The sequence below is a fragment of the Aethalodelphis obliquidens genome, unplaced genomic scaffold (genome assembly GCF_003676395.1).
Source record: "Aethalodelphis obliquidens isolate GAN/ISIS:26980383/991018 unplaced genomic scaffold, ASM367639v1 scaffold1, whole genome shotgun sequence".
In the NCBI taxonomy this organism is placed as follows: domain Eukaryota; kingdom Metazoa; phylum Chordata; class Mammalia; order Artiodactyla; family Delphinidae; genus Aethalodelphis; species Aethalodelphis obliquidens.
This window is the reverse complement of record NW_020837945.1, coordinates 68,407,485-68,433,092: the sequence shown is the minus strand read 5'-3', so window position 1 is coordinate 68,433,092 and position 25,608 is coordinate 68,407,485. Positions and strand designations below refer to the sequence as shown.

The 25,608-nt window shown below is 49.2% G+C and overlaps 1 protein-coding gene across 1 annotated transcript in view; it reads right to left on the bottom strand.

Moving 5' to 3' along the window:
• PDIA5 (protein disulfide isomerase family A member 5) overlaps positions 1-25,608 on the bottom strand; it is a 92,484-nt gene that overhangs the window by 7,999 nt on the left and 58,877 nt on the right. The window contains exons 11-14 of the mRNA XM_027106550.1: positions 25,112-25,248; positions 8,259-8,329; positions 7,566-7,726; positions 3,340-3,470 (exon numbers count right to left, since the gene is read on the bottom strand). Of these exons, the coding sequence (XP_026962351.1) occupies positions 3,340-3,470; positions 7,566-7,726; positions 8,259-8,329; positions 25,112-25,248 (500 nt within the window). The remainder of the gene's footprint in view (positions 1-3,339; positions 3,471-7,565; positions 7,727-8,258; positions 8,330-25,111; positions 25,249-25,608) is intronic.

Sequence of the window (25,608 nt, the reverse complement as noted above, 5' to 3'; positions counted from 1 at the left end):
TTCCCTGGCCCTTCCCTCAGTGCTCACCAATTAAACCCCAAGCCCACCCCTCCCAACCACCCTCCAGACACTGAACCCAACTGCCAAGAGAACAGCACTGCTTTGAGGGAAGGAGTTCCCTGACTGTGGTGATTAATTCTGATCAAAACACAGGTGGGAGAGGCCAGATGCCCCACGGGCAGACCTGGCTCCAGCCAGCTTCCTGACAAACAGCCCTCCCATGGCCTTGGGGAAACCCAGGCAGGGAGGGAACCGAGACAGCCTGGCTCATCTGCTCTTTCCCTTTTCAAAATAAGATAATAATGACTGGCGTTTCAGAGGGCTTTGTGAATCCAAATTAAGGCTGAGCTACATGTGAATTTAGCACCTGAGCCTTTTCCTGAGATGGGCGGGACCACCCATGTGGCCTGGCTGGCAGAGTGGCCAGCTGGCCCCAGAGCAGCGTGGATGGTGATGGGGAGGCAGCTTCAGGGGATTTTCCCAGCATCCATCACAGGAGTAGAGAAGACAGCTAGGCTGGTTACGTGTTACACCAGAACTGAGATAAAGTACCTCGCAGAGCCGAACTCATGGCAGGTGCTAATGGCAATTACAAGAACACTGTACTAATTTGACCCAACAGAGGGAAGAACGGCTCAAATTCATGAAAACATCATACTACAAAGGAATGATGGTATATAGCTTTCAAAACGTATAAAGAGCACAACGTGCTGGTTGAGAGCACGTCAAAGTGTGCCCTGTGGCACCTAGAGGTCCCCTGTGAGCGGCACATGGACACCCATTAAGACATCAGGCTGGCCGGAAATAAGTTACTCCCTTCCCCCAAATCTGGTGTCACTACTCATTTCTCCTTTCTAACCTCTCTGTTTACTCAAAGTATAAAGGTCACTGTCAGCCTAGTGCAAATTCCTGCTGCCATCAATTTAAAGCATCGAGGTCTCAGATTAATAGCCTTCTGGTACATCTCATTTTCTCATTATCCAAAAGAAAGAGCATGGCAGATGAATAACTAGAGGGGAGGCTGTTTTAGAAAGGGCATGAAGATGTTTCCCAGAAGTGTCAGTTAGGCCAGAACAGGCATGATTTTTTAATTTGGGCTCTTTAACAAGGTACCACCTCTGTGTAACTGGAAATGAAAGCAGCCTCCCAGAGTGGGGAAAGAGGAACAAAGACCAAGGACAGGACAGAAAATTCCAATTCTAGAGACTCAGCCAAGCTGGCCTAAAAAGGGCAGTCACCACGACCAGACCATGATTCAGAGCAATGTGGGGGGCTTGGAACAGAAGAGAACAATGAAACAGCAGGAGGAAGAGCTGTGTAGAAAATGGGCAGGTAGGAAGTGGGGGGAGAGGAGAAATGGGGGTTGGTGTTTGCTTTTTTACTTTATACCTACCTTTATCTGTAGTATTTAGGTTCTTTATATAAAAGTATATGTTATATACTACATAAATTATAAATAAGGATATATTATTTTTATCATTGAAAACATTTTAAAGATTTTTTTTGTCTTTAGCTAGTTCCCTCTTTCCCTGCCTCTGTCCACTGATGAACACACACGTCTCAGGAGCCTGGAGCAGAGCTCAGGACAGGAAAGTGCAGCAGGGGAGATGGGAGACTCCAGGCACCAAGCCCTCTGCCAACAGGTGAGTCGCTCAGTGACGGGGCCCCGTGTGGACCGTGTTTAGTTATTTTTGTCAGGGCAGTCTGTGAGGCCCTTGAAGCCGGCAGGGACCAGGCCTCCTTCCCTTGTATCCTGGGTCCCCGAAAACATCCAGCACACAGCGGTTACTTGAGGCAGGTCGTTAGCACCCCAGCAGGGTAGGCGTCCCCTGAGGTCTGGGGGGAAGCGGAAGCGGGGAGCATTTCTTTTTTTTTTTTTTTTTTTGCGGTACGTGGGCCTCTCACTGTTGTGGCCTCTCCCATTGCGAAGCACAGGCTCCGGACGCGCAAGCTCAGTGGCCATGGCTCACGGGCCCAGCCGCTCCGCGGCATGTGGGATCCTCCCAGACCGGGGCACGAACCCACGTCCCCTGCATCGGCAGGCAGACTCCCAACCACTGCACCACCAGGGAAGCCCGGGGAGCATTTCTAGGGCAAGTATTTAGTCTGGACTTTCTCAAATCCACCCAGTGGCTGGTCAAGGACTCCTACTTCTCTGGCCAGGTTCCCGCCGGCTGCCGGGAAAGTAATTGCCCTCTGAATCGGGACTGTGACTAAAGGAGGGCACCAGCCCAGGCTGCAGGAAGGGCTCTGTCACTGACTTGCTGCCATGGCCTGGGCAAGTCAGCCATCCCCTGAGTCTCAGTCCTGCACCCCCAACTCTGCCCAGAAGGAAGACAACTTCTTAAAATCCACTCAGTCTTCCAGGCTTACTCTAAGGACAGAGGAGGACAGCAAGAAGCTCTGTAAGGAACCGACAGGGCACAAGGCCCACTTGCAGAAGAAAAGGCAAAAACAGAGGGAAGTGTCAGCTGCCTGAGGGCGGGGTCTGAGGCTGGGCCAGGAGGCCACCTGCCCAGACAGTGAGAACCGAGGAGAGACTTTACAGATTATTGACACTGGAGAGGTAGGGGCAGGAGGTTAGGACTCGACTGAGCTGCCTGCTTCTCTGTGGAGCCCAGCTTTATTATCCCCATTCCATTACGCGAAGCTGTAACCTGGGGGAGAGAGAGGGCAACAGAAGAGAAATCCAAGAGCCTTTCCTTTAGGTATCAATGAACAACTTGAAAATGGGAATACACAAAATTTGAGACCACAAACACCAACATTAGCAGACGTGTCATTCCTTCCACTTAGGCTTGGATTAAAGTGGGGATCATGGTGAGGACCTCTGAGTGACTATGACGGTACTTTTACCCCAGTTTCAAATCCATGGCTTCAGAGCCACTTGGGAAGGTCAGGGAAAGGAGGCTGGGCTGGGAGTGCTCAGCAAGATGAGGGAAGCAGAGGCCTAACCGGGCTGGCTGAATTCCCAGCTGCTAAGTTGCAGGGTTCAAAGGTGAAGTCAGTGCCTGCGGCCAGACTAAGTTGCAGGGATGGAGGGAGAAGACAGGAGGGAGGAGGCGGCCGGGTGGGAGTTTCCAGGCAGTTGAGGGGACTGAATAAATTACAAGGCAGGCCCCTGGCACAGACAGAAGCAGAGGGCTTCAGGACTGATGTGAGGACAGAACCTGACAGAGCTGGACCTGGATTCTGAAGGACCTCAGCCTGGAATGAAACCTGCTCACAGCAGACAGCCCAGAGTCGGCCTGCGGCTGCCCTGGTCCCTGGGGGGATCTTCTCAGTTCAGTCAGGCCCACCCCTCTCCCTCGCCCCTCAGCGAGCGCCCCAGCTACTTACAAGGGGCGTAGAACATGACCAAGGCGTGCTTCTTCCTCTTCAGGGTGTCCCGGAAGTTGTCCCCAGCCAGATGCACCACGCTGGTCTGCTGCTCTTCCCAGGCGGGCTCTGGGGGTGGAGGGGACTCAGGACTGCAAGAACCGGGGGTAGAGGGGAGACAGTCATTAGGAGAAGCTCGTGTACAGGCAAGCGCTTCCGCCGCCCCCAACCACTCGGAGAGCACGTGAGAAAAAAAATCACTTTGCATTCTTTCTAAAACTGAATTTAAAACCTCAGTTTAAACATGAAGAACTGTGAACCATCTGCAAAGATCCCCTCTAAGGAGCCTATTAAGAAGCCATTTTGTGAAGGTGTGGAAGACCTGAGTTGCTTTTAGGACCTCTCCAGTCGTCTCCTTGCCATGGGGAGAAGCCCCTGCACCTGGGCTCCCTTCCCCTCCCTCCTGCCTCTTCTGGGACCCTGAAGCACCCTCCATTATCTTCTGCTCCTGAGCCTTTGTTCTGGTGGACACAGCATGTGCCACAGAGGTGGGTCTGGGTTCAAATCCAGATTACTGATCACCTGTGTGACCTTAGGTAAGTTACCAAACCCCTCTGAGCTTCCATTTTCTTTTCTGCTAAATGAGTACAGCTGAGACCTACTTCCTGGGCTCCTTATGAAGAGCAGAGACAGTGTGTATGAAGCACCTAGTCGGTCAAGCAACTAACAGTTGCTAAGAGCCTATGTGCTCTCATAAATGACAGGCATTCGATAAGGGTTGATAATTTTTCAGTCTCCTTCTGTTCACTGGTTCCCTCCACTCTGCCTCACAAAAGTATAGATCTCCAGGGTCTTTTAAAGCCTTTGCTGCCCTTGTCCCCCTCCCTACAACCACACTTCTCTCTCCCTTCTGAGAAGTGTCTCTGGGGAGCGGTCCGGACCCCATGCTGCCACACGCACCCCCTGCACTCCCTCCTTCACGTCAGCACCACCTGGCTTCTGACCACCAGGCCTCAGGCCTTGTACCCAGCGAGGGCAGCATGAGCGCAGCACCGGGCACCCCACGGCCTCTCTCACCTTTCAGAAGCCCTCCTACCAGAGACCCCTTCCCTACCTTCCCGACAGCCTTCTCTCTTCTTCTGGTTCTATCTCCGTGCCCCTGCAATTCTCGTAAGATCTCATCCCTCTGCGTGGCTTCCATAATCCCCTAGGCTGAGGATGACTCGAGCCCTGGCCTCTCACCCAAGCCCCCTATTTCCAGGTGTTTTTCAGGTATTTCCACCTGGAGGTCCCACTGTCACCCCAATCCCAACAAGACTTAGAACTCTTCCCTCTCGTCCACATTTCCCAAAACAGCTTTCTTCCCTAACTTCTTCGTTTTGGTTAACGGCACCCCTGTTCTCGTGCCAAAGACTGGCCCCTCCCACCCTTCCTGTCTTCCCCACTTCTTTGCCCTCCGGGTGCCCTGTCAAACACCCTGGACTCTTCGGCTGACACCAACCTTCTGCTCTGCCCTGTCCCTGCATCCTGCCTCCCCAGGCTGGCCTGCTGGTGGGCACATCTCAGTCACCCAAGCGTGGCCACGTGTGCACAAGCCTGGAAGTACCATCAGCCTCCCCCGACACTGTCTGCTTGCCCTCCTGCTGGTGGCCTCAGCCCTTCATCTCAGAGCATCTGCTGTTTATGCTCTGCCTGGAGGATTCCTTCCAAGCTCCCCAAAGAACCACTATTTGTCCCTAGGCAAGGCCCTTCACCTCTCTGAACCTAAGTTTCTTCACCAAGGAAATAGGAATAAAAACTCTGGCCTCAGTAGGATCTGAGTAGGAAGTGGGGCAACAGCTATCAAAGCACGCTGCAAAGGCTGGGAAGGTTCTAGCACTTAGGGGGTGGTGCTGTCAGTTACAGTGCCGCATGAGAGCTGGCTCAGCGGCCACGGCCCACGGGCCCAGCCACTCCGCGGCACGTGGGATCTTCCCGGACCGGGGCACGAACCTGCGTCCCCACAGCTTCCTCTCTTTGAGTATTTCCACACACCATGCACTGTGCTGAAGCACGATAATCCAATTTAATTCTCTGGACAAGCCTACGGGAAAAGCATCGTCTCCACTTCACAGATGGGAAGCGGGGGCTTAGCAGGGTCACGTAAACGGCTTGGGGTCACGATCTGCATGCAGGGCTCTTAGACTCCAAAGTCCATGCTCTTGGGCTTCCCTGGTGGCGCAGTGATTGAGAGTCCGCCTGCCAATGCAAGGGACACGGGTTCGTGCCCCGGTCCGGGAAGATCCCACATGCCGCAGAGCGGCTGGGCCCGTGAGCCATGGCCGCTGAGCCTGCGCGTCTGGAGCCTGTGCTCCGCAACAGGAGAGGCCACAACAGTGAGAGGCCCGCATACCGCAAAAAAAAAAAAAAAAAAAAAGTCCATGCTCTTACCCTAGTGCTTTTCAGGCGCTCAGCAGTGGTGACTATGGACAGAAAGGACAGAGACCCTCCATGCTCGCTATTTGTGTCCAGGCTTCTGGAGCGGGGATTAGCAACGATAAATGCTCTGATTCCCCAGCTCTCTAACCACAGTGCAAGCACCAGGGACCTCACCTGAGGCCCCACCCTGCTCAGTCCTTCCCAGTAAAGCAGCACTGGCACCAGAGCGAGGCCAGAGAGGCGGGTGTGAAGAGCAACCTGCCTCCTGCACCAAAGGCCCGGAGGAGAGAGCACCTCGCCCCTCTTGGAGATGAACCACTGCTCCGTTCTGGTCCCTAAGACAAGGGCTGGCTACTCTTAGAGTCTACCCCCAGTGATCAGCAGGAAGCTGAGACCTGGACCTGGCCAGCCCACTCACCTCTTGCCAGGGCCTCTCCTGAACCTAGTGGCTCATCCCATTCCATAAGCGGACGTTTCTCAAAACCCCATGGCTGAGGGTTTCATTCACACCTCCTGAATCAAAGCTGCAGGGACAGCAGCCCTAGCATCTGCACTTCAAGCAGCACCTCAACACCTGTAACGCTTACGTCCACCCAGGTTCGAGGACCAATGTCCTAACAAAGTAACTCCTTCTGGATGCTGCTGTTCTGCACAGTTCTCGCGTCACTTTGTGACTCTAAAGTCTTGGTTCTCACGTGGACATCATTATGCCATGTACCAGGGGCCTCTGCAAAGGCTGGAGTCTGTCTTCTTTTACTTCATGTTCCCCCCAGTGCTGAAATAAGGCAGTATTCTCAAATATTCAAGTTATGTGTGGATGTGCGCGCACGCGTGTGTGTTTGTGTGTGTGTGTCTCGGGGGAGGGGTGTGGACAGGAGAAAGCACCTGTGTGGTGGCCCAGTTAGTTCCCTCACAGGAGGGGGAAATGCTAAGAACTGTGGGTTCCACGGTCCTTGGATGAGCCATTGCAAGGCTCCTCGTGTTCTCTGGACTTGCAGGCTGTCGTGGGCTGAACTGTGTCCCCCGCCCCAAATTCACATGTTGAAGTTCTAATGCCAACTACCCTAGAATGTGACTGTATTTGGAGATAGGGTCTTTAGAGAGGTAATTAAGTTAAAATTAGGTCATTAGGGTAGACCCTAACCCAACTTCACACTGGTGTCCTTTTAAGAAGAGGAGATTAGGACACAGACACTGAGGGAAGACGGTGTGAAAACACAGGGAGAAGATGGACATGGAGAGGCCTCAGAGAAAGCAACCCTCCTGACATCTTATCTTGGACTTCTGGTCTCCAGAATTGTGAAAAAAATTAACTTCTGCTGTGAAGCCACCGGTTCTGTGTTCCCTGTTGTGGCAGCCCTAGCAAACTAATACCCAGGCTGAGGGAGCTCTTCAAACCTTTATTTTCAACCCCAAACCACCGCAGGCTGCACTGTGGACGCTACTGAAGGCCCAGATCTGGGTCCCTGTGAGTCCAGCTCTGGATGTGAAGAGCTGTGTGTTTCCTTCATTCACTCAAAGGGAATGGAATAAAATGTAGACGATGAAACCTGGGGCCAGGACACTGGGGAAGGAGTCCTAAAAATAGAAATACACGGTTTACTGGAGCTGATGAAACCGCACCCAGAAAGGCTACCCGTGACCTGCTGGATGAGTACACGTGATCAGCACACCAGAGGCGGCGTCAGGATTGGGAAGTCATAGCTGTCTTGGCGTTCAGGCCCTGAGCCAAGGTCAGCGGCTCCTAAGGTTTACTTCGTCTCCTCAAGGCCCTCTCCAGCGGCCGACAGCCAGGGACCAAGATGTGCTATCAAGACCAGCAGACTTACTTTTGCATCCACTCAATAAAGCTCTTCTTTGTTCTGAGCGCAGGCACTGCATACTTCTCTCCATTCTTAAAATACTTGAGTGTAGGAAACTCGGAGATGTGGAATCTTTCTGCCAGGGCCTTGTTGACGGTCGCATCAACAGCTGCAAGGACACCAGAGCTCTGGGACGGGGGAGAGGCCAACCATGCATGACAGCCTCAGATGCGGTGCTGGCAGAAGAGGAGCCCGGACACCAGCCGCCAACCCACCGAGGGCCTGCCGAAACCTCACAGGGCGGGAACTTCATACATCCCGGGAACAACTGGACACGGGCATGTCCATCATTCTCATTTGTGGGCTGAGATGAAGCCTTTTAATCTCCCCTACCAACCAGGCTGTGTAGACTGTGGCTGTTCCCAATCGGCAGGCTCCCACAGAAAAGAGGGAGAAACTTGGGGCTTCACCCCAGAGCCATGACCTGGCAGAGGTCACCTGGAAGGGTACGGGAATGTGACCCTAATCTCTCTGCACCCCTCCATCCCTGGTAGGGGCCCCACCTGTCTAAGACACATCTACTCGGGGACACAGAAGTTCCGCAGGCCTCCAGGGGCCAGGAGAGCTGCTACAGAGCTTGCAGGGGAAAGTCACTGTAATGATTCCTATCACTGACTCTTCAGGAGAGAGCGGTGGAGGAGTTAAGGAAAGGAAGCTTACATCTGCTTCTCCGTGGAGGACTTCTGCTGCATTCTCAAACTCTGGTTTCATTTTCTTACAGTGTCCACACCCTGCAGGAAGAAATCAAGAGAAACCATGTCCATGGCACAGAGGCTCCAGGGATGTCCTCTGCCTCCGTAAGAGAGCTGGGTCCTAATCCCAGCTACCAGGGGCACCCAGGAGAAAAGAAGAACAGCACTAGCTCAGAGAAAAGAAATCTTTTGCCTGATCCACTGGGGGTGGGGGGGTGGGAGGGGCACAAGAGGCAAAAATGAAATAATTACATCAACAATACTGGTGATATGCATATAGGTCCTGTGTGCCAGGCATGGCTCTAAGTGCTTTATACCCTCACAACAGCCCTACAAGGTATGAACTACATTATCTCCATTTTACAGATGAGAAAACTGAGGCACTGAGAGGGTGGATGACTGCCCAAGGCTACATACACAGCCACAGGTCACAGAGCTGGGCTGAAAACCCAAGCAATCTGGTTGGAGGCCACAGCCACTGGCAGCGTGTGCTTCCCAGCACTATGCTACTGTCACCACTATCATCTTCTCCAGGGCAGAAGGGATTCGGGGCCTTGAACTGGGAATAAGAATTCACATAAGCAAGAGTATGGGAAAACGTCAAGTTCCAATTATCCCAATAAGGGAAGAGGTATGATATGACAGGCACAGTGATCTGACTTGTCATTCCCAAATAAATGGTATTTTCTTGGGACAAAGACTGCTTTGCCCTCCTCTCCTTACAACACTTGAACGCAGTAATATGTTATGAATAATGACATTTGATACATTAAAAAGGAAGCAAGCACTTTGTGTCAGTGATGACAGGACATTTGTAAATTGCTTTCATTTTAGTAGAAAGAGTACTCTCTGGCATCTACGCTGAAGGGGCTGTGAGGCGAGTAGGACCAGACTGGCTCAGGCTGGAGATGACTCTAAAGGGAAACCTGGCTGGGAGCGGGGGGTAGGGCGGCACAGACAAGGCTAAATGGATGGCGGACATGTGACTTGGCCTTCTCATGGGGTGTGCTACTGCTTGGGAGCTTAGAGCATCACAATTCTACTACTGATTATTGGGAAAAAGAAAGACAAGAAAGGAAGGCACGTGGAGACCAAGCAACATGCTACTAAAAAACCAACAGGTCAATGAAGAAATCGAAGAGGATATCAGAAAATGCCTCGAGATAAATGACAACGGAAACACAACTTTCCAAAATCTATGGGATGCATATAAGAAGTAGGTTTATAGTGATATAGGTCTTCTTCAAGAAATAAGAAAAATCTCAAATAAACAACCTAATCTACCATCTAAAGGAGTTAGAAAAAGAAGAACAAGCAAACCCCACGATCAGCAGAATGAAGGAAATAATAAAGATCAGAGAGGAAATAAATAAAACAGAGACCAAGAAAACAATACAAAAGATCACTGAAACCAAGAGCTGGTTTTTTGCAAAGATAAACAGAATTGATAAACGTTTAGCCAGGCTCATCAAGGAAAAAAGAGGACCCAAATAAATGAAAGAAGAGAAATAACAACTGATATCAGAGATACAAAAAATCATAAGAGAATACTACAATCATATACCAACAAACTGGACAACCTACAAGAAATGGACAAATTTCTAGAAACATACAACTTTCCAAGACTGAATCAGGAAGACACAGCCTATCTGAACAGACTGATCACTAGTAGTGAAGTTGAATTTGTAATAGAATCATACACCATGATCAAGTGGAATTTATTCCAGGGATGCAAGGATGGTTCAGTAACCACAAATCAATCAACATGATATAACACATTAACAGAAGGAAGGATAAAAATCACATGATCATCTTAATAGATGTAGAAAAAGCATTTGACAAAATTCAACATACATTCATGACAAAGACTCTCATCAAAGTTGGTATAGAGGGAACACAGCTCAACATAACAAAGGCCATTCATGACAAACCCACAGCTAACAACGTACTCAATGGTGAAATGCTGAAAGCCTTTCTTCTATAAATTTATTTATTTATTTATTTATTTTTGGCTGTGTTGGGTCTTCGTTGCTGTGCACGGGCTTTCTCTAGTTGTGGTGAGCGGAGGCTACTCTTCGTTGCGGAGCACGGGCTCTAGGCACGCAGTCTTCAGTAGTTGTGGCACACGGGCTTAGTAGTTGTGGATTGAGGGCTCTAGAGCTCAGGCTCAGTAGTTGTGGCGCATGGGCTTCGCTGCTCCGCGGTATGTGGGATCTTCCTGGGCCAGGGCTTGAACCCGTGTCCCCTGCCTTGGCAGGCGGATTCTTCACCACTGCACCACCAGAGAAGTCCTGAAAGCCTTTCTTCTAAAATCAGGAACAAGACAAGGATGCCCACCTCTTGCCCTTTTCATTCAACATAGTATTGCAAGTCCTAGCCACAGCAATCAGACAAGAAAAAGAAATAAAAGGCATCGCATCCAAACTGGAAAGGAAACAAAATTGTCACTATTTTCAGATGACATACTATATATAGAAAACACTAACACCACCACCAAAAAACTATTAGAGCTAATAAATGAATTCAGTAAAGTTGCAAGATAGAAGCTTAATATACAGAAATCTGTTGTTTTCTTTACACTAATAATGAACTCTTAGAAAAAGAGAGCAAGAAAAAATCCTGTTTAAAAACTGCATCAAAAAGGAAAGAATACCTAGGAATAAACTTAACAAAGGAGGTGAAAGACCTATATTCTGAAAACTATAAAACAATGATAAAGGAAACTGAAGATGATACAGAGAAATGGAAAGATAACCTGTGCTCATGGATTGGAAGAATTAATATTGTTAAAATGTCCATACTAGGACTTCCCTGGTGGCGCAGAAGTTAAGAATCTGCCTGCCAATGCAGGGGACACGGGTTCGAGCCCTGGTCCGGGAAGATCCCACATGCCGTGGAGCAACTAAGCCCATGCGCCACAACTACTGAGCCTACACTCTAGAGCCCGCGAGACACAACTACTGAGCTTGTGTGCCACAACTACTGAAGTCTGTGCGCCTAGAGCCCATGCTTCAAAACAAGAGAAGCCACCGCAGTGAGAAGCCCTCCTCACCGCAATGAAGAGTAGCCCCCATGGGCCACAACTAGAGAAAGCCTGCACGTAACAACGAAGACCCAATGCAGCCAAAGATAAATAAATAAATAAAAATTTAAAAAAAGTCCATACTACCCAAAGCAATCTACACAGATTTAATACAATCCCTATCAAAATACCCATGACATTTTTCACAGAGCTAGAATAAATAATCATAAAATTTATATGGAACCACAAAAGACCCTGAATTGCCAAAGTAATCTTGAGAAAAAAGAACAAAGCAGCTGGAGGTATCACTCTCTCTGACTTCAGAGTATACTACAAAGCTACAGTAATCAAAACAGTATGGTATTGGCACAAAAACAGACACAATGGATCAATGAAACAGAATAGAGATCCCAGAAATAAACCCACACACTTATGGTCAATTAATCTATGACAAAGGAGGCAAAATATACAAAGAAGAAAAGACAGTCTCTTCAAGAAGTGGTGCAAGGAAAGCTGAACAGCTAAATGTAAAAGAATGAAATTAAAATTACATTTTCTCACACCATATATGAAAATAAACTCAAAACAGATTCAAGACCTAAATGTAAAACCTGAAACTGTAAAACTCCTAGAAGCGAACACAAGCAGAACACTGACAAATTGCAGCAAAATTTGTTTGGATCTGTCTCCTAAGGCAAAAGAAACAAAAGCAAAAATAATCAAATGGGACTTAAGTAAACTTAAAAGCTTTTGTACAGTAAAGGAAACCACTGACAAAATGAAAAGACATCCTACTGAATGGGAGAAAATATTTGCAAATGATATGACTGGTAAGGGGTTAATATCCAAAATACATAAACAGTTCATACAACTGAATATCAAAAAAAAACCCCAAAAAACAAAAACAAAAAACCCCCCAAAAAAACCCTAACAAAAAAACAACCTGATTAAAAAATGGGTGAAAGACCTGAACAGACATTTTCCCAAAGACATCGCTAATCATCAGAGAAATGCAAATCAAAACCACAATGAGTTATCACCTCACATCTTTCAGAATGGCCCTCATCAAAGTCTACAAATAACAAATGTTGACAAGGATGTGGAGAAAAGGGAAACCTGGTACACTGTTGGTGGGAATGTAAATTGGTGCAGCCACTAGGGAAAACAGTATGGAGGTGCCTCAAAAAACTAAAAATAGAATTACAATATGACCCAGAAATTCCACTCCTGGGTATGTATTTGAAAGAAACAAAAACACTAATTTGAAAGGATACATGCACCCCAATGTTCATAGAAGCATTATTTACAATTGCCAAGATACAGAAGCAGCCTAAGTGTCCATGAACAGATGAATGGATAAAGAAGATAGATACATATATACAATGGTATATTACCCCGCCATAAAAATAATTCTGCCATTTGTAACAATGTGGATGGACCTAGAGGGTATTAAGCTTAGTGAAATAAGTCAGACAGAGACAGACAAATACTCTACGTTATCACTTACATGTGGAATCTAAAAGAATAAAACAAGGGCTTCCCTGGTGGCGCAGTGGTTGAGAGTCCGCCTGCCGATGCAGGGGACATGGGTTCGTGCCCCGGTCCGGGAGGATCCCACATGCCGCGGAGCGGCTGGGCCCGTGAGCCACGGCCGCTGAGCCTGCGCGTCCGGAGCCTGTGCTCCGCAGCGGGAGAGGCCACAACAGTGAGAGGCCCGCGTACCGCAAAATAAATAAATAAATAAATAAATAAATAAATATAAAAGAATAAAACAAGCAAATGTATATAATGATACAGTAACAGACTCACAGATATAAAGCACAAACTGGTGGTTACCAGTGGGGAGAGCGAAGGGGGAAGGAGCCAGACAGGGGTATGGGATGAAGAGATACAAACTACTATGTATATAATAAATAAGCAAAAAGGATACAGCACAGGGAAATATAGCCATTGTTTTGTAATAGCTTTAAATGGAGTACAATCTATAAAAATATTGAATCACTATGTTGTATACCTGAAACTAATATAATATTGTAAATCAACTATACTTTAATTTAAAAAAAAAGAATCTGGACCAAAAAGAGAAAGAAACAAAGGAAGGCAGACAGACACATACCAGTATTATCAGAGAAGACCTCCCACACCCTCCAGGAGCCACTGGGCCATGTAAACAGCTTTCCTGCCTCCATCTGAGCACTTGGCTGGGACAAAAATTCCTCTCTCCTCCAAGGTCATTCCTGCAGAGCTCAGCTCCACATGGCACTGAGACAAAAACAGGTCCGTTCCATTCCTGCCTGTTCCAACTTCCTTAGTCCATTCTCAACTTGTTCCTCCCAGAGACAAGGGGCCTCACAGTGGCTACCCTAACTGCCCCCCTCAACACACACACACACGATGATAACAGAAAACCCTGGCCAGTGTTGTCAAGCCCTCCTCTGGACAGAGTGCTCTGGGGGAGCCATGAGATGACTCGGTGGAGGAAACTCACTGATGGAATCCAGCCCAGGGAGTGGCTACAATTCTCAGCCGTACCAACATGTTGGTCCTTCTCAAATGGGCCCAAGCAAGGGGGAGGGACACCCGTGGGCTCCTGGTCTGACTAGAGCCCACTTGGGACCCCCGTGAACCATTCAGGTATCAAAGTCATCATGATATTAAAATGTAAGAACATTATTTTCCAGAAATGAACACTTAGTGTTATCACAACCCATTTGCACTTTCTAAACAACTGAGTTACAAAAGCATTTTTTGTTTTGTTTTGGTAAATTGTTTGTTTGGAACTGAAAATGTGATTTCCCCGCAGAACCAATCTTATACACAGATGCTATGCAGAGTCTCGAGAGTGACCACAAAAGTCCATTTAACAGGATGTACCTGAAGCATGTAGAGCACGCAGTGCTATTTCTGTTTCACTGAGCCGTGCCCCAGATGGAAAGCACACAGACCGTGGTCCAGCTGGGGACTCCCAGCGGGCCTCTCTCCCTGCAGGCAGCAGCCGCCCACAACAGCAAAAGGGAGAGCATCCTCCTCCGCTCGGGGCAGACTCCGGGCTTTTCTGGGTCACTGACATTGTTGAGAATTTAAGCTTCTCCCCCACTTCTCCCGTACTGATGCATACATGTTCCATACTGATGAATAACTGCAGAGGGCTCCGAATGCCCTGACCCACGCATAGACCCCTGGTTAAGAGGGCAAGGCAACGAAGGGCTGACTGAGAGGCAGTCACTTTCCCGGCGGGGGGCCATAGAAGAACGACGCGCTGTCCCCACAGGTGTCCAGGCTCAGGTATCCTTCCACCAAGATCCGCATGTCTGGAGTAAACTGGATATCCTAAGGAGGATTCTACTGACTTAACATGACATATATTAAGACTTAAACTTTTTTTTTTTTTGATTCTCACTAAAATAAAAAGAATAAATCACTCTTTGGGGCTTACAGTCAGGAGGCTCTACAACTCTCAAAGGAACCCCCAGGCCTGCCTCCAGGCTGACCGCTCCCTGAACCCTGCCCCGAGGTGACCTCCCCTGACAGGGGCAGAGGGAGCTCACCCTGCATGAAGAGACACGGAGAAAAGGAAGCTCAGAGGCTCTCCTGCTGATGGAGGGTCTGTCACCCAAGAGTTCGGTCTCCCCTGGAGAGTAGGAAGTGAGCGGCCTGAGTGAGAGCCGCTCAGCCCATCAGAGCACAAGGCAGGATGCCCGGGCAGGCCTCAGGAGACCCGGGCTTCAGGCTCCAAGTGGTCTCCATGGCAGGCGGGAGGGGCAGGAAGGGGATGCTCCCCTGAGCACCCTCTCCTCTACCACGTTATGATTGGTGCTGTCAGGCCAGTGCTAGCAGGCCCCACGGTCAAGGTGGGTGGTGGGACTGGGTGGGAATGGGGGGAAAGAAGACAAACCCACTCATAGAAAACCACTGTTTCTTTCCAAAATGTCCCAGTCAATGAGGCAGGACCCCTGAAGATGAGGGAGTTCACCTTCATACCTTTGCCAGGCTCAGCCCTTTGATGCCACTGCCCGCTGGGGAAGCAAAGAGACTCCACATTGCCTGCCAACTTCTACTGGCGGCGGGCGGGAGAGGGCCTCTTAAGACAGAGAATTGGCTCACTGGGAAGAAGAGCTGTGATCGACCCACGATGTCTGCACTGGACACAGGAGGGGTGGCTGGAGGACATGCCAGGAGGCGCCAGATTCTTTGGCTTGTACCCACAGCTCTCTCCTGAACCTCTGGCCCCATCTCCCAGGACTCTGCCAAGGAATAAAAGCGCTCGCTCTCTGCACTGGCCTTCCACACACTATCTCAGCAGCCCCATGAGACACAGGGCAGGGATCATCAGAAATGACTGCTCTGGGAGATAGTGATAAACTGGGGATCCCAGGGCCACCGTTAAACAAGATGGGATTAGAAGGTGGATCTTCTGGCTGGAGCTGTGACCACATGAGCTGACCTTTTCCCTGAAGTTCTGTCCCCCAGCACCCAGCTCACTTCATCACAGCCCCTGCCCTGATGGATGAGACCTCTCCATGCGGAGTGTCCACCTGGGCTCTGGCCCCTACTTTGAGTCTCCAGTTCACTCCAGCCCCACCAAACTACCTATTTCTCTTCTACTCACAAAAGACATCTTATTCATATCCTCCTATGGCATTTCATTTTGTAGTGCCCTGTGACTATTATATTGCTGTCTCTTGGTATTTAGGGGCGGCCAGGGCATCTTTTCAAATCATAAGTCATATCAAATTCCCTTGGTCAAAACTTTCTAATGGGGCTTCCCCGGTGGCGCAGTGGTTGAGAATCTGCCTGCCAATGCAGGGGACAAGGGTTCGATCCCTGGCCCGGGAAGATCCCACATGCCGCGGAGCAACTAAGCTCGTGCGCCACAACTAACTACTAAGCCTGAACTCTAGAGCCCGTGAGCCACAACTACTGAGCCCGCGAGCCGCAACTGCTGAAGCCCGTGCGCCTAGAGCCCATGCTCCACAATGAGAGAAGCCACTGCAATGAGAAGCCCGCGCACCGCAACGAAGAGTAGCTCCCGCTCGCTGCAACTAGAGAAAGCCTGCACACAGCGACGAAGACCCAATGCAGCCAAAAATAAATAAATAAATAAAATTAAAAAAAAAAAACAAAAAACTTTCCAATGGCTCCCATCACAAGTGGATCGAAATCCAAACTCCTTCTCACAGCCACAAGTCCCACACTGTTGGACTTTCCTACCCTCCAACCTCAACTCAGGCCATCTCCCTCCTGTCCTCTACTCTGCAGCCTGTGGCCTCTTTCTGCTTTCCTATCTCACCAAGCTCATTTCTACCCCCATGGCTCTTATCGGGCTGTTTGCCTGGAACACGATCTTCCCTCAGGACTCTGCGTGGCAGATCACTTCACATCACGCAGGCTTTAGTTCAAATTTCACTTCTTCAGAGAAATTCCCTGACCACCTGACCACCTAACCCCAAGAAGCCTCAACCCATCACACTCACTTCCAATGGCCTGCTTATTTCCTTGACTGTACTCAAAACAGCTGGAGTAATGTGCTTACTTGAAACTTCCAATCCCCCAAGTGGATATAAGCTCTCTACAGGCTTCGACATCCGTCTCACTCACCACTGAGGATGGCATCCCACACACTTTGTGAATGAATGAACCTCATGGCTGTGTTGTTCAGGTTATACCTGTGCACACAAGGTTTAACTGAACTAAATCCTTTTGGGGCAAAAGTCACACCAAAGAGTTGCTAGTTTAACTAAACACCTCTACTTAGTAAAACTAGGAGCCAAACCAGTTACTATGTGCATACGCTCCTCTCCACACCACCATTTATATACACTTCCCCCGATCCTTACTAGGTCTGGAAAACATCTTTGGAAATCTCCAACATCTCTGGATGTTGTTCTGAAGTTACCATACATTCCCAAGAGTTCTCTTGATAGCATTATGGTTTTCACTACTAACATCAATTCCCTCTGCTCCCTAGACAAGATACTCAGGCTAAGCAATAAACCTCTGTAAACAGAGTTTGTGACGATGAGACCAGCCAGGCCCCAAGAAGGAGAGAGGCCCTGGCAGAGCAAACGTCTCCCTCGCTGGCACCCGCCTGGCCTGGGGAACTGTGGGTCATGAGCAGTGACTGCCTTGACCACAGCCTCCGGGCCTGGCCTTCAGGCTGTCCTGGCCGTGTGGGCTGCAGGAGAGCCAGAGGAGGACGGTCAGAAGCCGGAGCAGGACTCCAGCCCACTGCGTTTTACTGTCCTGATTGTGATTTGATGGGCCATTAAGTTTTACTGCCAAACTTCCTTGTTGGGTTTTTTATCAGCTTGTAAGTGCACTTACACTGACTTTCATGACCTGGCAAAGAGGCTGCCCGTCAGTTCCTTGACCACACTCTTTTCTGGCTGTGGGAATGTTGGCTTCCCGTCAATCCCAAACCTTCAGATCCCTCTGGATTCCGTTAACTTCAGTTACACCTACGATTTTATTGCAGGCCAGCTATGGAGACTCTCCTGGCTCCTGTAACCAGAATTTTCCAGGAGACCAGATTACTTTGGAAAGCTCCCTAGTACCTGGCTCTCAAGAGGAGCCTGGATTTTCCTACCCACATTCCTGCTGCCTTGCCTGGACCTTGGCTTGGGTGTGCCAGGGAGGTGGGGCTCCTACAGATGCTAACAGAAACAATGATGCTGTAACATTGTGATGGGCCCCCCAGAAACCTCTGGGCTCTTTCGAGGCTTCCTGCTGTATATGCACCAAAGCTGACTTGTAGACACTCAGACACTCTGGGGCAGACACACACTGATGAATGCCTCATCTACCACGCAGCCCTCTTCTTGCACGAAGAGAAAGTTGGGATTTTTTTCTTCTTCCTTTACATTAGTGTAAAATGTAGATAACAAGCTTTAAAATTTTTTCTTCCAGGATTCTACCCTAAGGAAATAATCTGACATGTGGACAAATAATTATGCATGAAAATGCTCTCTGCAGCCTGATTTATAGTGGGGAAATAGAGTAAACTCAAACCTTCAACATTATGGTGCTGGTTAGGTAATTTATGGTGCCATTATATAATGGCATATTATGTGACCACAAAAAGTATGTACAAATAAGCATTTTTAATAACATAAGAAAATACTTACAAGATAATGTTAAGAAAAATGTAAAGGAAAAAGCAAGGAAAAAAGAACTTAACAAATGAAATGAAATCCCTTCCTCCCACATGGCACAACAAATGAAAAATCCAGATGAATTGGGGCTTCCCTGGTGGCACAGTGGTTGAGAGTCCGCCCGCCGATGCAGGGGACACGGGTTCGTGCCCCGATCTGGGAAGATCCCACATGCCGCGGAGCGGCTGGGCCCGTGAGCCATGGTCGCTGAGCCTGCGCGTCTGGAGCCTGTGCTCCACAACGGGAGAGGCCACAGCAGTGAGAGGCCCGTGTACCGCAAAAAAAAAAAAAAAAAAATCCAGATGAATTAAGCAAAATAAGAAAAGCAAAAATATTACCACAAAATGCAGGGCACTATTTTTATATCCTGGATGTCAGGATGGGAAAAGGCAGGCTCGCAGAGGGCTTGGTGATGAGGCTGTGGCCTCTAGAACTTGGGTTTTAATCCTGGCTCTACCTTTTTGGCTATGTGACCTTTTGCAACCTTCTCAACCTCTTGGTGCCTCCCTTTCCTAACCTGTAAAATGGGGATAATCATGATATCCACTTCACAGGATTTGCTGTGAAGATTAAACGAGTTAATATATGGAAAGTGCTTCAAACAATGTCTGATCCACAGCAAGTGCTCAATAAACATTCTAGCTTTTATCTGACTACAAAAATCTAGTGCTCTTTTTTTTTAAAAGTTTTTTTTTTTTTGATGTGGACCATTTTTAAAGTCTTTATTGAATTTGTTACAATATTGTTTCTGTTTTATGTTTTTGGTTTTTTGGCCATGAGGCACATGGGATCTTAGCTCCCCGACCAGGGCTCGAACCCGCACACCCCTGAGTTGGAAGGTGAAGTCTCAACCACTGGACCGCCAGGGAAGTCCCGAAAATGTAATGCTTTTGTACACTGAAAGGCAGCATAAAGAAAGTTAAAGTAAGCAACAGACTAACAGAGAACATCTGGAACCCAGAAAATAGATAAAGATTAATATCCATAAGTATGGAGCTCTAGGTCAAGAAGAAAAAGACAACCCAGTAGAAAAATGGGCAAAGGGAATGAACAGGTGGTTCACAGAAGAAACATGGAAGGCTGATTACCACATGAAGAGATGCTCACCACCCCTGGAAGCCAGGGAGCTGTGGACAAGTTGCCCCTTTGCCCTTTTTAGCAGGAATGCAGACAGCTGATAGCATCCACGACTGGCGGGGATGCAGGCTCCGCCATGCACTGCCAGGTGTGGTGAGCCCTTTCTGGAGGGAAGTCGGCAGGTATCTATCAAGGCTCAAGCACACTTACCCCAAGGCGCAGCACCTTCCCTTCTGGGAGGCTAACGTGCCTAAACGTTTAGACACGCTCCCAAATCCATATGTTTACAAATGTTCACTGCATTGTTTGAACAAAGACTGGAAATAGATGTCTATGACGGGGATGGTTTAAAATCTATGGCATATGTAAATTATAAAATACTATTTGTTAGTTTAAAAGATTGAGGTAGATTTATATGCTAACATCTACATTTACACAAAATTATCTTTAAGACCTACTTACTGGTAAGTGAAAAAAATGCAAATCACAGAAAAATGGATAAGAAATGATTCCTGTTGTTTAGGAAGAAGCACAGGAGGAGGAGGATAACCAACTGGCAGCACTGGTCAAACCTGGGAAGGGAGGCCGGGCGCGGAGGGGACTCTCACTCTTCACACCATATTCTTATGCATCCCTTGAACCTTGCACTGCCAATAACAGGAATGTTGTTAATATTGTTCTTAAATTATCTGCGTAATTAAAAAATAAAAGTGGTAGCACAAAGGAGTTTTACAGCAAGATGGTTACACAAGTCTCCACGTGTTAGGAAAACAAATCAATTTAACTTTATGGTAATTTAAAAAAATAAAAGTTAAAAACGAGGGAATGATAAAAGAAAATGCAACTAGGAAGAATGATGACAAAAAATGGAAAGTGGTTCCTACCTATGGGATTATAAGTAGTTTTTTTCCTTAATCATTTATATTTCTCTGTACCGTCTACATTGTCTACAGAGATCACATATTACTTGGGAATAAGACATAAATGAAGTAAGAAGCAGAAATTCTGGAGTCTGACAGGGACCTGCTGCCGAATCCAGAGAGGCAGCCCAGCCCTGGAAGGCAGGTCAGGCCCTGTGGCCTCCAGCACCCTCCTGCTGCTGGGAGTTATGGCAAGGGAAACATCTCATCCCAGGCGGCCCGTTGCCAAGGAAAGGGGCAGAGCTGTGGACGGGCTGCCGTAGCCCTGGGGAAGGGGCAGGTGCCCTGGTGCCACAGCAGCTCCTTCTTAGGCCCCTGTCTGCCCCGTCAGCACCCACATGGGAGAGACAGGCTGCTCCTCAGGGTCCCCATTCCTGGAAGCCCCACTTTGTCCCTTCTACCTCCCCACGCGAGTGACACTCACTCGGGGGGGGGGGGGGTGTCATTACAGCACCATGTCCTTCCGGGCCTAACGCAGGGCTGCAGGTACAGGGAGAGGGAGAAGCAGGTAGACATTACTGCAGCAAAACGGACAGTGACAAGAGAAGACGAGTAACAATGTACAGTGACTCTTCTCGTTCAGAACGCTGCGGAAAGAAACAAAAGTCACCACAGGGCGGTGGCCTGCTGCCTCGCCCTCTTCGGACACCACTTAGTGCTCTGTGGGATCAGGGGGCCAGGCCTGGTGCCGTGGCCTCCCTCACCCACTCAGGGCCCCGCGCCGAGGGCCAGATGGACGGCAGAGGGGCCCGGGCTCTGTCCTCGCACCGCATGGTGTCCACGGTCCTCTAGGAGGTCACTGCTTGCATTACACTGTCCTTCCCAGGAGGCCCAGGATCCTGGACAGTGGGCTCTGGAGGGCACACTTGCCTGCGAATCTTGGCTCTCCCTGCTCCCTCGGTGTGAGCGGGGCCGGGACTGGAGCTCACGTACGTGGAGGGCCCCGCACTGTGCTGGGGGGCTGAGCTTATCTGTTCAATGACAACTCAGGCACCAGGAGTACAGGCTGCAGAAGAATCTGTGTGGGGTTTCTAAGGGACTCCAGCTGGGAGGGGAAGGGAGGAAAGGCTGAGATGGGAATTAAAGTGGCAGGAAAGCTGGAAAAGAGGGCAAAGAAGCAGGGGGCCCATGGAGGTGTTTACTAATATGCAACAACCAGCGGCCCAGGTGCCTTTCCTGCCAAGAACCGAGGAGTACGGCTCCTCCGAAGGCAGCCAAACAAGGTTCCAGGCAAGTGGGACCCGGAAAGAAACGAACACTGAGCACGTCTTCTGTACAGAAATAACACTGCAAAGAGAGACCATGGCTCTTTCTGGGAGTCTGTATCAGGAATAATGTTAATCCTCTTCTCTATATTTTCCTATATTATCCCTTTATAAAACATACATGGGGCCTCCCTGGTGGCGCAGTGGTTGAGAGTCCGCCTGCCGATGCAGGGGACACGGGTTCGTGCCCTGGTCCGGGAAGATCCCACATGCCGCGGAGCGGCTGGGCCCGTAAGCCACGGCCGCTGAGCCTGCGCGTCCGGAGCCTGTGCTCCGCAACGGGAGAGGCCACAACAGTGAGAGGCCCGCGTACCGCAAAAAAAACAAAAACATACACACACTCCTTTTTAATTATCAAAAAGGCATCAAGATAAATTCAGCTTTTTAGTTTGAGCTCCACTATTTCAGTCTGTGGGGATCTTTTAAAATCTTAATACCATTGTTCGATATTTTAACTAGCTTCCTTTTTCCAACTCTAATCCTTGCAGATTTGAAAGCTTGCCTTGCTTTTTATAGTTTCAACAAAACTGCTTATAAAAAAACAAGTACCACCCTCCAGACAGAACCAGGCCAGACTCACAGTCACAGAGCACCAAGGGGATGGTCCCCTCATGGTGGCCGCATCCTGCCTGGTTCTCCCTACTGCACTTAGGAAAACAACAATTCATTTTTGATAAAAGAAAGACACACTAATTCATCAACTTAGCAATCCTATCCCAAGAAACAAACCAAGCACATGTGGCAATCCTTAGTAGAATCTATGGTCTTCTATGTTGATAGATCCCAACTTGTTTTCCTAGGTCTCCAAAATGGTCTGTTTCTTAACCACTCCCTATTTGGTCTGGGATCGGCACCTGTAACACTGTAATTTCCGGAATTCACATTTTATTGGCTTGGGAAACATGAGCCAGCACTGCCAGTCTCTGGCCTCCTGACATTTGTCCTTTTCTCTAGGTCCCTCAAACACCACAAAAGTGGTTTTCTGATCAGTGTTTGCTCTCGGGAACACTCCGGCACGAGATGCCCAGCTAGGCAGCTAAGAGGGCCCTGCTGTCAGTTCACCCCTCCTGGGCTCAGATTCCTCTCTGAACCATGTACAGTCCATCCCTTCTAAAGCCCACACTCCCAGATAAAGGAGGAGGACTGTGTAGAGAGATTATTTAATGAAAAGCCACTCCCATCGGATGGGAATTTAAACAGGCAGTTCTTCAGGGAGCTTCACCTCGGGCTTTTGCCCTGATCCCTCTCACTCTGCCAGTCCAACAGAAATACATACACACACACACACACACACACACACACACAGAGGCAAAGCCGGGGGGCTGACACACACCTCATCAGAGAATGCAGGGTCCCTAACAGGCAGACACCCACCAATAGAAGCCTCAGATATTTCCATTTCCTAAATTTGAATCGGAACCCTCTCAACAAGGGTAGTGTACTCAGTAACAAAGACTAATGGGGAAAACAAAAGCTGCTATCTGGTTTCTAGTTCTCGTTCTCTAATTTAGCTCTCAACAACCTCACTTGTTCGTTTTCTCATTCATTAAGCCCTTACTCTATACCCATAGGTGACTTGGATTGGGGGAGTGATGATCATTCTGGTTCAGAGAGCGAGGAGGGTGCATTATAAGGGGAGGCGGCAGGGAAGAACTCTATAGCCAGGCTCTGGGGTCCAGACCCCGCAAGCATCAGGTACTACAATGGATTGCTTACAACCTAAGAGTACAAGAAAGAACACAGACCAAAATTTTTGTGGGTCTGCAACCAGGGTTCTATAAAGAAAGGGCTTCATAAACAATTATTAAACAATTCCAATCTATCAGGTACATGTTGTTAGGAGTCATCAAAGGGGATACGTACTCTTCACGCTGTGATGCATAAAGCACTGCTCAAACCACTCTGCGCTCTTCCAGGAGCCAGACGGCTCTCAACACAGACTGGAAGCACTGACACACAGGGGGGAAGTTCCCGGGGGGAACCGAAAACAGTGAGCTGGTATCTGCTTCTCCTGCTGGGACAGGGACACAGGCAGGGTGAGTTCAGCTCTGGATGCAGCGTGACTCCCTGCGCCTCCATCAGCAACGCTGAGACTGGCCGGGAGAGCACACCTCAGCGGGGAGAGCACTGCAGTGCTGCCTGGCGGGCATTCATCAGGTACCTTCAACCACAGGGATGCCCTCACTGAGCCCTTGCAGGGCTGGGCGTGATGTGCTCCTAAGGCCCTCTCTGACATTGCCCCTAATTAGGAGGCCCTTTGAAACTTCATGTTTTGGGGGTTTTTTTTAGGTTTTTTGCGGTCATTTTTCTAGATAGTCAGAAGAATAAAGGCCCAAAATAATTTTCCTTTGGATTCTCTTAAGAATTTGGCACTTATAAGAAAGGAGGACTTGGGGAAATCCCCAGTAGTGGTCTGTATATGAACAATTCCTGATTGACCAAACCCATGTGATACTACAGGGGAAGCGGAAGACGGGAAGGCCAGGGCTCAGCAGTGCAGGACTCACAGAGCAGTGCCATTTCTCCATGCAATAGTCTCTTTGTCTGTAAAGTGGGGCTAATCATACTCGCTTTGCAGCACTGTGGGTGAGATAAAAGGAGATGACCCTGCGGGCAGCCACTTGGCCACCGTAAGGCAATACACAATGAATAGCGTAAGGGTCTCTATGACAAAGATGATTAATAAAGTATTCTCTCACTAAAGATGCCTCTGTGGACTGGGCAATTATGACACTGATCCGTGAAGTAGTTCTTTTTGCTTTTTTTCCCTCTTACCCACCATCACTGGGCCCAAGAGCTGGCAAGAAGCTATGAGAGAGGAGCACCCCACACACATGCACTCTGTCCCAGGGTGCTGGGGACCCACCTTCTTCACCCATCAGGATGGGCCCACCTTTCCCAGGAGCTGCTCCCTGGAACTCTGTGCCCAGGGGCTGTCATCCCCTTGCTCACCTTTCCAGAAGCAGCCTTCTCCCTTTGAGAAACGAATTACAATCAATTTTCCATTCTCCACGGGAACGGGGAGGACACTGGCCTAGAAAACTCCTGAGCTACAGGGCTTTTCAGCCAATACGGCCAACACATTTTACGGCATTCACATGTTTTCCTTCCTTGATGCACAAAGGCTGCTTCAGGCTGTGACGGACGCCAGCTGAAGCAGAAAGAAGCTGTTCTAGGTGCTGCGGGGTCTGAGGCTCCAGCCCTGGCCTCACTGTGCCCTTGCAAGTACTGGGCAAGATTCGGGCCCTCTTGGGGCCTCAGTTTCCCCACCTGTAAGCTGAGGGATGATTGCCGTCCTAGGTAATATCTAAAGGCTCAGAGCGGCGCCCGCCCTGCAGCGGCCGAGGGAGGGAGGCAGTGGCAGAGAGGAGCAAGGTTCCACTCACATGGGGCGTGGAACAGGACGAGCACAGAGGAGTGTTCCTTCACAAACTGGTCAAAGTCTTCATCGGTCAGGTGATAAACGGAGCCGCCCTCATCTGCCCAGGGAGTCTCGGGGACCTGGGGCTGTGGCGGCTGTGGACTGGAAGACCAAAAACAGGCAGAGCTCAGAGCACGCGCCGGGGCCCGCGCAGCCCTTACCCCCAGCGGCTCGCATGGCCGGCTTCAGGGGCGCACCGCGACCCCCCGGAGGAGTGGAGCAGGACTCCTCGGCCCTGCCCACCTCCACCGTCCCCTCAGAGCCCAGAGGTGCTCAGCTGATAGCCTGTGGCAAACAGTCGCTTCAGCTGCAGCCCTCTGGGCAGATCAAGAAACCTCACTTCCTCCCTAGAACCGGGGGCATTCCTTAGCATCTCAAGCTCTTTCAAACTCTCAGCCAACTGGCAAGAATAAACAGCAACAGCAAAGAGTGACCTTTGGCAAAGTTAACCCTTGTGCTGCG